We start from the raw sequence: 15,990 nt of genomic DNA on the forward strand, positions 1-15,990 counted from the left end.
GTGTGAGGCGAGACATCGCCGCCGAGGGATGATGTGGGGATAAGGAGGGAGATGGCACAGGAGGCTACAAAGGAGGGAGGGCGGGGTTTTTCCTTCCAAGATGAGGCTAACTAAAATTAAACTGCTGCCGGCATATGTGGGCTACTGTAGTCTCCACGGACAAACCTAAACCCGTGCGGAGAGAGAAAGAGGGAGGGAGGACGAGAGAGGATGGATGATGTGGATATGGTCTGAGGAGCGGCTCTTCCTCTCTTGGTGTTGTCTCACCTCCCCTGCGAAGCTGTGAAGCTTTTATCCTGTTTCTTTAACAAGCCGCAGCAGTTGTTTGCGTCATTTTTTTTCTGCATTTTTAAATATCGAGGTGCTCTCTTCTTCTATTTACTGTGCATCCATCGTCATTCCCACCATCATCACCATCATCTGTAGCCATGTCGGACTCGGAGGATATGACGGAGTTCGCCAGCATCGTGGAGCGGATCGAGAGGGGCGAGGTGAGGCTCATCCGCTCGGATGATTTATGGTCCTTCTGACAGCGGCGATCTGCCTGTCAGCATGCTCCGACAGCAACAGCAGCGCCGGGCCGGCCTGCAGGACTGTCGGAGGATGGAGAGGCATGCTCATAGACTTCTATTCTAATCTGTTCTTTGTTGGTGTCACACAATATCCTATTATATTACGTTATATACACTACGAGTGCATGACTGAGTTATTAAGACACACACCTATTGTATTCCTGTAGCACAAACTATTTTATTTTATTCTGTTCTTGGAAAATTTGTCACTTTACATTATTGCAGTTCAAAAGTAGAGATTCATTCCCTTAATTTAACCTCACCTATCTATCTATCTATCTATCTATCTATCTATCTATCTATCTATCTATCTATCTATCTATCTATCTATCTATCTATCTAAAAATTGAACATGATGAGTTTAATTAGAGGTTTTTCTGGGTGTGTTACTGGTTACTGCTGCAGGGAGAACACCGACTTATGTGGGCCACTTGGCAGCAGCTGTGGTTTTGGTGAGACTGGGTTACTGAGGTGTGTTTGCGACTAAAAGGGGAGGGCTGGGTGGGTGTCTTTACCCATTTCATGCACTCCAGACTGACAGAATGTGCTGAAATGTATCTCTCCTGCTAGCACAATCTCTGGCATTCGTTCATGCGTGCACAGAGCTGTACATGTGTTTCGTGTGTGACAGAAACAGGAGAAGATCTTAGAGGCGACTGACTCACACATGCCAGCCGCAGTTGCAGATTTCTGTTATATTTTAAGCTGTTGTAAGACCTGTCGTGCACAGTGAGTGATAGTGTTATACCAGAGAATAAATAAAATTAGGAGCCCAGTAAATCTATTAATGAAACAGTAACTAGAAATTCTTTGCTGAGCGTCTTTCTGTGAACAGCCGTGCAAAAATGCTGTAAGTGAGGGTAATGTGTCAGAACATTTCTACGACCTCTGTGAAACTGTTAAATTTAGTTTTAATAGATCACCATCCAATCAAAGAGGGCTGTTGGAGGGTGAATCAAATCCTAGAGGACCAAGTTAAACTCAGGACAGGCTGTCAGTCAGTCACAGGTTGACATACAGCATATGACATAATGACATCATACAGGACATTTAATGTTGTCAAGTCTTTGGACTTTGTGAGGAACAGAAGCACAGTGAAAGTCCACAGTGGCAGAAACTTCATCATGTGACACAGCAGCAAGACAGTGCTGTCTGGCAGTGTCGCTGCAAGGCCCGAGTGTCTGCCAGCAAACAAACAAATGACTAAACAGAGTCCTAAAGTTGCCCTCTGTGCCTCCAGTGACTGTGCATGCAGAAGCCGGTTAATCAATTCAAATAACATGGCCACTTTACTTCTTGAAGGAATTACAGCTCCTCCTCAAAGCACCCAACTTATTTTATGGTCACTTTTTGTTCTCTAACTGAAACATTATTGGGGTGACTTGCCAGGCAACCCTAGTGTTCAATAAAATAATTGCAGACCTGCGCAATAATCACTACAGCAAGCATTTAAAGAGTCATAAATCCTCTAATGTAATGGGAAGGACCCTGACGTTGTAACGAGCACGGCAGTCTCAGTTTACAGGCCCCCTTTGCTTCTGGGTGTCAGTGTAGTAACCCGGTGTAAAGATGGACATACTGAAAAGGGTAGGCTGTTTTGTATTTTAAGCACTTTTGTAAAGCTTTTGAGAGCTTTCCCTTGAACTTCAAATTCAAGTGCTGATCGGCACATGAAGACACTTTAATTACCAGTCTGTTCTCAACAAGCCTTCACACATTAAACACCACATTGCTAACATCTGCAAACACAGCATACTTTTCTTCAGTATGACTGCAAACATTCAACATTGTCTCCCAAAAATGTCAACCTGGGCTGTCACCCTGATATACAGCTTTGTGCAAAAGTCTTGAGGCCCCCCGCCCTTCTTTCTTTCTCTTTTTCTTTGTTTCCAAGGAGCCGACGTTTCTTTCACTCATGTTCAGTCCAGTCCTTGTACCTAATCATTTTTTCAGAAGAATGTTTCATTTGTTAAGCTACCTAACACTGACCTATGAATAATTCAAACATAAGAAGGTAACTTAACTCAAGGGATGAATTAGTGGTGAATTAGTGCTGTGTCTACACATAACACATAACAGAACCACTTTTAAATTGCATCTTAAGGCACTTTGTTACTGGCAGCCTTTCCCATATATGTTCCCATTTCTTTAGTTGAATCTATAGAAAGTGCCAAAAATAATATAATTTGATAGAAATAAAGCAGTATTTTTGCACCAATAATTCCCGAGGTGCTATTAGCCAAAAACTTGGCATATCTCAGCATGGTGTGCAGTGTGCACTTTAAAAAATTGAAGAAACTGGACAATTGGAGGACAGAAAAGGAAATGGTATGCATTAAAACATATGTACAGCAGATTGACAGCACCTGAGTATCATATCCCTAAGAAATAAACAAACAAAACATATCCAGCAAATATCGGACACGGGACTTGAGAGAGGCTTAGGATGTTCACAGAAGCTTCATCAGAAATGGTCTCAGTGAAAGAACGGTTGGCAAGAGGGAGTCCATCATGCAAATGGACAGCGTTCCATTGGCAATGGCTTCATTTTCCAGCATGACAATGATCCCAAACACACTGCCAGAGCAGTAAAAGCATACCAGGATAGAAAAGCACACAATGGAACACTGACAGTCACACTGGGAACACTGACTGGGATCATCTGGACAAACAACAGAACAGAAAGGAGCCAACATCCAAAGAAAAGCTTTCAATGTCCTTCAAGAAGCCCGGAGAACTGTTCCTGAAGAGCACTCAAAGAATTTACAAGCTTGTTGAAGAAATATTGAGTCACACCAAATATTGACTTGCAAGCTTATTAGGATTGTACAAACTTTGTTTTTGCCTTATATACTGTATTTCCACCTATGTTTGCATGTGTTTCAATGACCTAGTAACATAATTCAGTAACTTTTCACAAGAATTAGTTAATTCAACAAAAAAAAACAACCTTTCAACGTTTCGTGTATTTGAACATTTTCTTATGAAAATATCGATTCTATCGCGCCAGTAACGATACTGCCGATATTCGGCTCGATCCGCCCATCCGCACTCCCCCCTCCCACACGGCTCTCCTCCCCTCCTCCCTCCCCCCGCCTGCTCTCCTGCAGCAGAGAAGCGGCTGCTGATTCACTCCGGGCGGTCGGCGCAGACTCTCTCAGCAGCGTCGCTCTATTTAAATTCACTCATCCGTCGCTGTCGGCATCTTCACGTCGCGTCGGAGAAGTTCGGGTATTTTAGCTCGAGCCAACACGCCGGGTTAAGTGTTTTTAAGTCTCTCACACAGCGTTTTCTCCCCCGGGATGTCTGCAGAGATGCGGCGTAGCAGCATAAACGGGGTAAGTTGGAGAAAAGTGAGTTTCATAGTAGTGTGTGTGTGTGTGTGACTCGTCATTGTTCGCCTCTGCTGCTGGGACTGGGCATTGTTAAAAGTTACCAGTCTCCATTCATTGCTGACTCCAGCGTTTGTTTCACTTATTTCTTTGCGTAGTGACTCGCTTCAAACAGGCTTGGTCACTGTTTTCTGTTTAAACTTCCCTTTATCCTTCTGGGTATTTAACACGTGAGTGTTTTCTCTAAATTACTGCTGTTCAAGCACCACCACCAGCAGGAGGATGGATTGATTGATTACGCCAGGATGTCTCATCACACCACCTGAAAGAAATCACCAATCTGCCGCTTTAGGACTGCTGCAGAGGCGCTCGTAATCGTCTTTAATGTGCTGAAACGTGAGCTGCTGGGCTCATGCGTTTCACTGTTTCTCTATATTTAGCAGGGCTTAATCCCGGTTTATGTAATCTATCGCTAACATGTTAAATACACTGCGGATGGCCATTATTGTGATAGTCAGGGGAGTGATTGAAATCAGTATAGCTGTCCGTCAGACCTACACCCCAGTGTGCCCACCTTAAAGTGCATTTCTCCACCTGCAGTGACACAGCATACCTGCTCAGATTTTCAGACAGCATCTTCATTATAGTAGTTGTCTGGGAATCAAAGAGAGCTGTATCCTTCTGAGCTGTGATGCTATTTCTGTCTTTCTGTTCACCTTTTTTGTTTCCAAGTTATTTTTGTCTTGTTCTGTGTACCTGACAGCACTTGCGCTGTCTGAAAACGCCTCTAAATGTTAAAAAATAAATCTAGTTTATTCAGATATCCCTTCTCCATCATCAGGTCCCGATCAAGAACATAGAGAGGGAGCTGATCTGCCCAATCTGCAAGGAGCTCTTCACCCATCCGCTGATCCTGCCCTGCCAGCACAGCGTCTGCCACAAATGTGTGAAAGAGCTGCTCATGTTGAACCACGAGGACTCTTTTGATGCCGGTTCTGAGTGCTCCCTACCGGGCAGCCCCAGGTCCAGGGTGCCCTCCCCCTCCATGGAGAGGCTGGACAGGCTTGTGAGATCAGGTGGGTCTCAGGGTAAGGAACCAAAGCTTGTTAACTTATAAGTGAGCTTCACAGGAAGGATTATGGTGTGGGGAGTTGAATCTCATATTTCTGTAGGTTTTGAAAAGCTTGTGTATCGAGGGCATTAGCAGGAACAGTGGGAGCTCTTGCACTGCCTAATGGAAGCTAATAATCAGAACACAAAATGCAATGCTCGACCATTTGTGGTGATTCCTAGGGGAATTGGTAATGCCAACTTCCTGTAACATCGTCCTCCTTGTTCCTTCAACTTCACCTTTTGCTTTTGCTTCTTGTCAAAAGGCTGCATGCAACAGGTGTTGGGATTTTCCTCTACAGAAAGGGAAAGAAGGCTTCTCAAATAAGGAAAAGTATGACACAAATAAAAACCGAAGGCTTGGGTGGAAAATAAAAAAAAAAAAAGGTAGTGCAACTGAGAAGAGTGCTTCATGAACAAATAAGCAAATCTTTAGCCAATGCAAATTAATGGTTGAGTGTGAATAGACTCGTGGAAACTGGGAGAGACTCTAAATAGGCCAAGTATTGTGCGACGTTTGGGTGCTAGTGCGCCTCAGACGCTGCTCTCCCCTCTTCTTGTCCTAGATAACGCAGAACTAACTTTGAGAAATGATTTTTAATCATTTTACCCCTCAGCCGTAACACCGTCAGTCATCACTACTTCTGATCCCGTCTGCTTCTGCAGGCCTCATTAGAGAGAAAGAAGAGTAAGTCGACGAGCTTAAGTTTTGTCTTCGAAAAGAAATGTTGACAAGCTCCATCAGGCCCTAATCCTCACTGTCTGCCTTCTATTGGTCCCCGGGGCATCAAACAAATTTGGAAATGTTAAAGTAATGACAAGAAGAGCAGCTATCATTTTCACTACACCTTTAATTGGATATGTGTGTATCGTCTGTGTGTGCATGTTATGTACACACGGGTGAACAAAGGAGATCTGTAAGCTCCTTTTTTTGCGTTTTTATTTAGAGTAATTTTAAACTCTTAAAACCAAGCTGAGCTGGGAGGAGGAAAGCTGGTTGAGATTCGTCCGGGCGCAGGTGGCTAAATTATGTTTATGTTCTCTGCACAGCACGTTGCACTGTTGCAGTCCGGCTCAAGCGGGTCAATGTCTAAGCCTAAAAAAAAAAAAAAAAAAAAAAGCGTCATGGTGGGACACAAGGCCGCCTCTGTGGCTCCTGAGAGCTCTGGGCTGGAGGCCATTTTCTGAAAGATGTTGTCTCATTTGCTCCCTTGACATCACCCGGGCTGTGTCTGACTTAAATGCTACATACCAACTCCAAGCAGGTTGTGGGTTCATGCTGGAATAATGGGATTGGGAAAGAGTGTGTGCATATTTGAAATCTGCAGAGTTTAATCAAGTCTCTCTGTGCAATTCTTACTTTTTTCCCCTTTTTAAAAAAGGAGACGACAGATACAAAAATCAAGTAAATTGTGACATTGCTGCTGTGATGTTTACCAGAGAGCGTATGCATGCCTTAAAATGCCAAACATCTGTGCTGATGAATCCTTTTTTATTTCAGTGTTTTATGAGTGTGTTGTATTGAACTGGGACACCATTCGAGATGTAGTGTTGAATGTAATGTGTTTAAATCACTGGTATTAAAGGTTTGTGCTTTTTTTTTTTTTTTTTTTTTTTTTTTTTTTTTTTTTTTTTTTTTTTCCATTTTAAATTGATTTTTCAATTTGTTCTTTAAGATGACGTTTGGGCATAATCAATGGCTGACCCCAAATCAACATGTTGAGTGATTATGCTGTGAAAGTTGATTTAAAATCAAGTTTACAGTGCTTGATTTTTAGACTCTATTTAATTTATTTATTTTTGAACTGATGCAGACTTGTGCATAAAGGTGGGCACTCATTTTCTTACAATTATGGCTATTCAGTAACTCGTGCTGTATGAGACTGAGTAATGTTTAACCAACATCTTGTCTTGGAACACTGTCAAAATCAGAAGGGTAGCACTAACAAAACCGAAGTTTACTGAGGTGAACTCTTTGCAAGTTATTCAGCGCTGGTTCCAAACCACTGAGGCAGGGCTCTTGAACAGTCTCCCTGTTCGGCTCAAGTTTGTTCCTTACTGGCAGGACCGCGTCTGTTGATGCAGGAAATAATCAAATCCTGCTTTTTGAGTAAACAAATCTGAGGTCCTGCAAAAATCCAGGTTGTGCACAGAGCCACTGGACTCAGTATGACTACTGCCTCCTTTCAGGTCAATGCACAGCATTAACGTACAGTAAATTCAGTGACATTTGGTTGACATGATATTTAATAAGGCTGTTCATGAGTGCAGATTTCCAGTGAGTGTAAGAAGGAAGCCTTGAAGTACATTATTAACACTAACTCCCAACAGAACAAACTAACTCTCCTAGCGCCTTCACTGCTGGGAGCTCAGCTCATCGGTAGCCATGGTGATGCAACCTGCCTGAGAGGAATGACTGAGGGATTAGATGAAGGGAGAGAAAGAAAAGACTTGAGACTATATTTATCAGTGTGCAGCTTGGACAAGCCTTGTACTGTGACTTGAAAAAGGCGGTTACTAAAACGTGACGTTTCCCAGTTTTGGGGCTATAAACACAGCTAACCTTTAACTGCTAACCCTCAATAAGAGTTAGCTGGCGAAGGCTGCGTTGGCTTTAGTAATCTTGTCACATGTTGAGAAATAAGCAAATTTGTTTTCTTGTTGGTGTTTTAGAAGTGAAATGCTGGATGCAAAACTATAACCAGGAGATGGTTAGCTTTGCTTGCCTGCTTTCTATTAAAGTATGTTTTCCATGCTCTTATTGGAAAATGTAACTGAATTATACATTAGGGCTGTGCGATATGACCAAAATCTCATATCCCGATATAAGACATCTATCGTCCGATAACGATATAAATCACAAAATGTTTACATTTTCTGTAAATTCTGTGAATATGGGCAGCTGGACTTGCGTGAAGTGTTTCCAGCTGCACGTTGTGTACCTGGAGTCAAGTGTTTTAACTGATGCATAAAACGATACATTTTTAGACATAAGTTGTAAAGGCCGCTGTTGTCTTTGTGTATTTATTACACAGCGTGCTGCGGGGAAAAGCCTGTTCTAACGTTTGAGTCTAAGTCTTAATTTTTAGCATCTGACGGCTCTTTTTTTGCTTCTCATCCATAAATACTCAGCATAATCTTTCACGTGATTCAGTTTATTTTGAAGTCTCAACAGGATCTTGAGCTTTATTGTGAAAGGTTTATGTGGAACATAAACAAGCGGACACCCGATGGTTTTATCACAGTCTTTGCTAACCACAAGGCATAAAAACAGGCGCTTATCCATCTGTAGTGTGGTTATATTAAATATAAGAGAAAGAACTTTAAGAAATTAATATGGCCACTACAGTGACATCAAAACGATGAAACAATATTGCTGTAAACAATTTATTTTGCGACACAAATGATGGCGTAAAATGAAACGATAGACGTATCGAACAGCCCTATTATACAATTTAAAAACACTTGCTTCGAAAATTAAGGGAGATTTAAAATGTTTCCGACTTTAGCGAACTTAATTTTGGTAACTCATCAACTTTGGTAGCATCTTTAGCTAGTTGGCTAAAGATGCTAATGTTTTTAGCTCTGAGCTGCCGCTGGAAAAAAAAGGGGGGGGGGGGATTTCCACCCATAAGTCCAAAGTTTACATTCTCTAAAATTTGTCTTATTTATGGCTATAATTTTTTTCCTTCTCTTTCCAGTGGCATAAACAAACTTCCGCAGTGTTAATTTATTGTGGTGTCCAGAATCTGTTTAGCATATGCATGATTGATTCTTTGCCTACAGGTAAATGACAATTAACCTAGTCAAATGTTCTACATGGTAATAGGCCAGCATAATTAGGGCTATCAGTCAGTTTATATCAATGTTCAGCCAACATCTCAGTTCAGTTTTATTCATATAGTGCCAAGTCACTGCAACAGTTGCCTCAAAAGGCTTTATTTTGTAAGGTAAACCTTAAAATAATATAATGTGGGTTATAATATAAATCTCACAAAAATTAAGCTTACTTTTAAATCCCATATTGGATCTTGATGAATGAAATATCTGTCCTTTACTCTTTGACAATCCCTGTTTAATTTGTTGAGAGCAAAATGGTGTCTGAACATCAAAAGGAAAAATTTCTCCCTTAAATCTGTGCAAAAGGCTGCAAGTGGTGCTGGTAGGAAAGTGGTTTTGGCTTTGCCTAATTTTAATGGTGAGCTAAGCTAACAGTCTCCTTTTTTAAATTTTATGCTTGGCATATAAACATGACAAACATTTCTCATAAGCCAAACTGTTGCTATTAATACACATTCTAGGCCAAAAATAAAATGAGGACCACATTTATTAGTCCAGACATGTATATGTTTCTCTCTCTCCTTTAATACAAGTTGTCTAGTAATAATGCATAAATCAAGAGTTAATTGTACTTTGTTCAAAATGTATTTTAAATGTTTTACATGACACTGAACTGCATTACCATTTTTGTCACTTTTCTCATAAGTTAACTTTTTTTTTCCAGTGTCATATTAAAAATCTCTATTCACGCATCACTTCACATTATGCTTTGTTTCATTTAAAGGATTTTTTTTTTTTCCTTGTTTGTCTCACCTCACTTCTCTGTTCATTGCTTGCAGCCACTGTGCGAAGGTCGTTTGGAAGTCGAGGTAGACGCGGGCTCCGTGTTTTGAGTAGCTGTAGTAGTGAGTACAGTGTTACTAGAACCCCTGTGAAACCCTAGTTTGGTTCAACCTCTTTTCTACATAGTCTGCATTAGCCCTATTCACACAACCATTCAGACTCACACCAGATATAAAATAGGTTCTTATGAAGAATTTCTGTGATTAATACATAAAGTAGGCTTTTAACTCTATGTTAGACACTTAATGACTAATATCTGGTTTAAAAGACCCTTAAAAATATCCACTGAGCATAAAACCTGAGTGTTAAAATGGGTATGAAATGCTCCAACGATGAGTCGGTATGTAAAAGAAAGTAGTGCCTGAGTGAGGGAGGGAGGTAGTGTCCCAGACAGTTTGCTTCGTACCAAAAAGGAATTGAAAGGAGCTCAAATTAGTGAGAATGGGGCAAGGAAGTTTCCTAGGAGTTGAAGTGGAACAAGAGTGTGTGTGTGTGTGGACTAAGCCTTACATTATTCGCTAAATCACGGTAGCAACTAAAGCAGCTTTATAGGCATGGAGAACTGTAGGTCTCTTAAGTTAAACACACAGTGGGGGAAAAAAAAAAGCATACAGTCCTGTTTGGACTTGCCAAGTTTGTTAACTGTCATTATTTCCTGATATGTTTGCCTTTAATTTGCTCGTTATGCTTGACCTGACAATGAGTGTTCGAGAAACCACTTATAGGAACACAAACCTGTTTGAGCCTACCTCTAATTATTTTAAGCATGATGAATTAAGTGTCAGATTGCCAGCAAAGTAAAACAAGACTAACACAAGCCCTTTTAGTTTAACTAATGAAGTTTATTTAACATGCTCAGTGGATGTTTTTAATCGGGTGCAATTATTTTCTCAGCTTTGAAGCAGAGTCAGCGTCTCTTTCTTGAACACTGAAAAAATAATGTAGTGTCCCCAAAGCCCTTAAAAAAACAAACAAACCCAAAAGTACAAAAAAATAATGGGAGTTGACTTGATTTTATATTATATTTTTTTCTGGCCTTGGAGAACATGTATTAAGTTAATATTTTACATTTCCATATTGAACAAAGTGTAGTTGTACTAATTGGAGTCCTGTTAATCTGCCTTGGATATCTGCTCATAGAAGTAAATATTTCATAAACTGCAGACTTAACCATTTTTATAGTATACACTCACTGGCCACTTTATTAAGTACACCTTGCTAGTACTGAATTGGACCCATTTTTGCCTTCAGTACTACCTTAATTCTCCATGGCATTCAACAAGGTGCTGGAAACCCTTCTCAGATTTTTGGATCATGATGGTACCATACAGGCTTCACACGCACAACGATCTCCTGTTCAGCCACAGACCAAAGGTTGGATTGGGATCTAGTGAGTACAGTGAACTCATCATCATGCTTTGTGATGTGGTGCAATATGATCAAGGGATGGACGTGGTTAGCAGGTTAGCAAAAATACTACTTGGTTTTTTGTTTTTTTGTTTTTTTTTTTTGTTTTTTTACGATGCTCGTTTGGAGCAAAAGTGTGCCAAGCCATTATACCTGTTTTGATATTTGGGCTAAATTATGACCCTACCATGTGGATGTTGCAGATGAAATTGAGACCCATCAGGTCACCCCCACCCCAAGTCTTCTGAGCGTATGTAAGTTGTCTTAGCTGACAGGAGTGGCACGCAGTAGCTATAGTGCTGCTTAAGTTTTAATATAAGATCCAGATATGCTCTTCTGCATACCTTGGTTGTAACAAATTGCGTTATTTGAGTTACCGTTGTAACATTATGTTCTCTGTAAACTCTGTTGATAACTTTGTGGGAGAATCCCAGTGGATCAGCAGTTTCTGAAATGCTCAGACCAGACTATCTGGCACCAAAAACCGTTACACTAACACTTAAATCACCTTTCTTCCAAATTCTGATGCTCAGTTTGGACTTCAGCAGATCATTTTGACCATGTCTTCATACACTAAATGCACTGGATTGCTGCTATTTGCATTAACAAACAGTTAAATAGGTGTACCTCATAAAGTTGCCAGTGAGTTTAAACATCCAGAATGTATCCTGATAATCTGAAGCCTTTTAAGGGGGGGGGGGAGAAATGGTAGGTTTCTGCATTATACTGTCTAAAGGTCTGGACAGGATGGAAAAAGAAAAGGTCAGTTTTTCTTTGCAATGACTTGTCAGTTTTTGCCTTTGGCTCTGCTCCCTCTGCAGATCCACAAATCAACACACAAACACGCTTTGCTTCAGGCATCTGCTCTGTGGGCCTTGTTTGCTCACACCTTATGTGCTGACCAGAACCTGAGTCAGAGTGCCTGCATGACACGCACGTGCAGTCTTTGCAGGATATAAAGACCTTCAGCACCATTCGTTTAAGTATGAAGGCTTTTCTTTACATTTTTTTTTCTTTGCCAGACTTGTCATCCACTGACTCTGCTTGTCTTTAATAAGACCATGCCATCTTCATTTCCATCATTAGCCTGAGATTTTCATCGTAACATCATAGCAAAATGTTTAACTTCACCTATGTTAAATAAATTCAGGTAGAAAAAACTGTGGTGAACAAAGCTCTATAGTTTGGTCAGTCAGATCTGACCTCGTAGAGGTGCACCATCAGTGTTCACTGATACATCTGAGAACCCAGCATGGCTACACATCACATCAGTGTGTTTGCTGTTCTGCTGCTGCTTTTCCCTCAGCTGCCCCTCCTTACTTTTTTTGCTGAAGTGGTGCTTTCAAATCGTTTTCCTGTGTTTTGCTTACCTGAGGAGTGTTTGATTTAATTTTTTAGGTCCTCGGAAACGGAGCGGAAATGCTGGCTTGCAAACAGAGATAAATCCAGCACTCCTCGCTTCCCCTGTCCCTCAAAAACGTGAAGCAATATATTAATTTTTGCGTGCTCTGACGTCAGTTTGCTGGCTTTAAGTGTGGTGACGATGTTTTGTTTGACAGACCCTGCTTGTGTCTGTGATGTGATCTCGTGTAACCGTGTTGCTGCCTTGTTCTGATGCTGCCGCATCAGTAACAAGCACAATGTTGTGAGACTCTTGAAAGCAATGTCGCTTTAAGAGATGTGCTATGTGAAAAGTGTTCCTGCATTGAACTGGACATGTCAGTTGCTTGAAATTTTTATTGAAAGCTTATTTTCTTTGTCTTACAGTGCACTTTAGTTAAAATTGCTTGTTTTTTATTTTTGTTTAAATCATGTGGTTTGTTTTTCATCTTTATTTTGCCAATCACCCATTTAAGGGAAATTGAATTATTTCCTTTGTCCAGATCATTGTGAGCACTTAAAATACTCTTCCTTCATGTAGTAAGTGTTGAATGAAATGCATTTCTTATTAAGACTGTGTATAAGCTCCAATGATGCTGACTTTCCTGCCAAACGTCACTCCTTAACCTGTTCCAGTACACTTGATGGTCTTTCTTTGTGGACTTTTTTTTTTTTTTTTTTTTTTTTCCCCCCTGACAGCTGCTGGGTGTATTGCCCCAATACAGCCATGCCTCAATTGTGCAGCTGTCACTGTGGAAATGAAGCACAAAGAGAGACATGCTGAGGCTCTATTTGTGAATTTGCTTTTCAAAACGAATCTATTTGTCTTTAAACTGTGCTGGAACCTCTTGAAAGCTGTTAATTGACTGTAATTAGAAATCAGAGGACATTGTTCTTCACATAATAAAATAGGGCCTCAGGCAAGACTGGAAAATGGGTGTCCCGAGGCTGTGACTCTATATTCCTGACACTCATTTCAGTGCTCTGCCCTCGTTGCTCTCCTCCAGGTTCAATCTCCTCTCCGGGATGGCGCAGAGGATCTGTGACTCCCCGGGTCACCGCCATCCCGTGCCCAGGCTGCCAGCATGACATAGATCTGGGCGAACGCGGCATCAGCATGTTGTTCCGAAACTTCACCCTGGAGAGCATCGTGGAGCGCTACCGGCAGGCTGCCCGCGCAGCCGTCGCCATCATGTGCAACATCTGCAAGCCTCCACAGCAGGAGGCAACAAAGAGCTGCATGGACTGCAAGGCGAGCTACTGTAACGAGTGTTTCAAGCTGCACCACCCCTGGGGCACACCCAAAGCCCAGCACGAGTATGTTGGTCCCACGACGAATTTTAGGCCCAAGGTGAGTGTGGCTCAGTAGCTGTCAGTTTGTTCTCACGAAGTAATAAACGATAAACAAAACAACTTTGAACTATGAACAGTTAACAAGATGTGTTATCACAGAGTTAAACATTAGTTGATAGATTTCTGCTTACTTGATTGAATGGCGGTATGAGAGTTGCATGTCATGCATGGTGAATTTTACCAGCTGTGTTGGTTTTCTAATCATTGCTATACAGAAAGTTTGGCTTAAAACTTAACTTTGCTGATCAAACTATATTTAATCACTTTCTGAAGCTCAGAAAGGTCAGTGACGCATGGTGTAACTCAGAAACAGAATCAAATATACTTTACTCTCAGCAGAACTATAAAATTGGTTCCTGTGTCATATACTAGTCAAAAACAGAAGTGCAAGTTTTATCTTTTTTACATGTGAAAACCCAAACAAATTCTGTAATTAGTCTTCAATTCTTGTTGTTTGGTTTTAGTCTGGGGATTGGTAATTTGTTTGCTGAACACAAACTCACGTGATTAAGTGAAGTTGGCCGAGGCCAGGTTATTGCCACGCTGGATGCTGGCATCTGTCCGAGCTGTTGCTGCAGACTTCCATGTCCACGAGAGCACCATCTCTGATCTGCTTGTTCTCAGTGGGAATCTGACTGGACAGAGGACCTAAGATGATGTGCTCCTACCTGTACTTATGCCCTGTGGATGTTTGTTTGTTTTGTTTTTTTTGGGGTTTTTCTTTTTTAATAGTGGGACCGTGCCAGAGTAGCATAGACCTTTCTGGATCAGGACATATCTAGAGACTTCCCTGGCTAGCATTTAGACCCCATATGTCTCCTGTTAAATGTGACCTGGACATTCTGGGTTAATGTATTCATCGGAGCAAGCTGCAATCATCCAGGAAAGGGGAACAGTTCCTCAGCAATAGAGCTGGAGTCCTGTTTGGGTCAAGCCAGAGCTTGTTTCAAATGTCTATACATTCCTATTGTGTAGTGTTTGTCTAGAATGTCCATTGGAAACAAACTTTTCTCTTTTTGGTTTTTGTGTATTTGTTGCATTCCATGTTCATTGAGGAGTGGTGTATCTGCTGTTTTGGCCTCTGATGAGGATCTTGGCATTTGGAGCGCTGATTTGAGTTCTATTTTAAGACCCATCAGGAAATGGTTCATCGAGCTGTCTACCACCTTTTTTTTTTTTTTTTTTTTTTAAATGGCTTTAGCTCATCTTCCTGTTTCACTTCATTTGTCAACATTTTATCAACACTGTGTAGCTCTATGCAGTCTAACACAGTGCAGTTTAATGTGTACATGCGTTCTTTGGATTAATTTTAAGTCCTTGTTTTTCAGAGCTTATGTAACTGGGACTTAAGTGGTACTTGTGACAAAGTGAGTCCTCGGGGGCGATAATTTATGTTTTCTCCTTAATCTCGCAGGTTCTCATGTGCCCAGAGCACGAGATGGAGAAGGTGAACATGTACTGTGAGGTCTGCAGGCGTCCCGTGTGTCACTTGTGCAAGCTTGGAGGATCCCATGCTAACCACAAAGTCACCTCCATGGGCAGTGCATACAAGATCCTCAAGGTAACACATTCAGACCTTTTTTTTTTTCTCTTCTCTCCCCCACACAGTCAGTACACTTTAAATTGTATTTAAAAACTGGTAATGACTAGGTAAACTGTAGTGAAAGATAAAACGAATGATTTGAGGTTTTGAGAATCCTTTAAGGGCAGATTGTTGTGCAGAAGTTTGGTGCTAGCATAATTGGACTCAAGTAAAAGCCTTTTGTCCACGCTCCCCGTCATCGCTGAAGTATGCAACAAAAGAAGTTCAGAGGCAGCTTTTTTCTGTAGTGGGCCACACACCGACTTGTTCCTGGATTTCATCTCCTCTGCTGTTGTAATATTAATGCTTGACCTGTTCCAGTGCTAGCAAGCACACTGTAGATGTCAGTCACTGTTTGGAAACTTAAACCCAGGCTGGCTAATTGAGTTCAAACTCCTCTTGAGAGCTTTCCCTTTCACCATGATTACCTTTAATTCATTTTAGTGTTTTGTTTAGTTCACGTGGAGACGAAAATGTCATGAGATTGTGTTGGCAGCTGCTGTCACAGCAACCACACACTCCTAAAGCACAATGAGGCTATCAGCAGAATAGGTTTTAATTAAAATGCATTTAATAGTAATTGTTTTGTTGGCCTGAACGTCATCCTGCTTAGAGGGATTTATTTAACAGG

At 41.2% G+C, this 15,990-nt stretch overlaps 1 protein-coding gene across 6 annotated transcripts in view; it reads left to right on the plus strand.

Annotated features, from left to right (window-relative positions):
- The first annotated feature begins 428 nt into the window (after positions 1 to 428).
- trim36 (tripartite motif containing 36) overlaps positions 429 to 15,990 on the plus strand; it is a 29,617-nt gene continuing 14,055 nt past the window's right edge. Inside the window, exons 1-5 of one of the 6 annotated variants that reach the window (XM_085368396.1) lie at positions 429 to 491; positions 4,746 to 4,992; positions 9,634 to 9,663; positions 13,432 to 13,775; positions 15,192 to 15,338. In XM_085368396.1, coding sequence (XP_085224522.1) covers positions 429 to 491; positions 4,746 to 4,992; positions 9,634 to 9,663; positions 13,432 to 13,775; positions 15,192 to 15,338 — 831 coding nt within the window. Of the gene's footprint in view, positions 492 to 3,857; positions 3,911 to 4,745; positions 4,993 to 9,633; positions 9,700 to 12,442; positions 12,524 to 13,431; positions 13,776 to 15,191; positions 15,339 to 15,990 lie in introns of those variants that run through there. The other 5 variants (XM_085368394.1, XM_085368392.1, XM_085368395.1 and 2 more) reach the window with 5 other exon arrangements.

This window comes from Diplotaxodon limnothrissa, linkage group LG12 (genome assembly GCF_057381915.1).
Source record: "Diplotaxodon limnothrissa isolate DT_005_m linkage group LG12, D_limnothrissa_male_GT1.1, whole genome shotgun sequence".
In the NCBI taxonomy this organism is placed as follows: Eukaryota; Metazoa; Chordata; class Actinopteri; order Cichliformes; family Cichlidae; genus Diplotaxodon; species Diplotaxodon limnothrissa.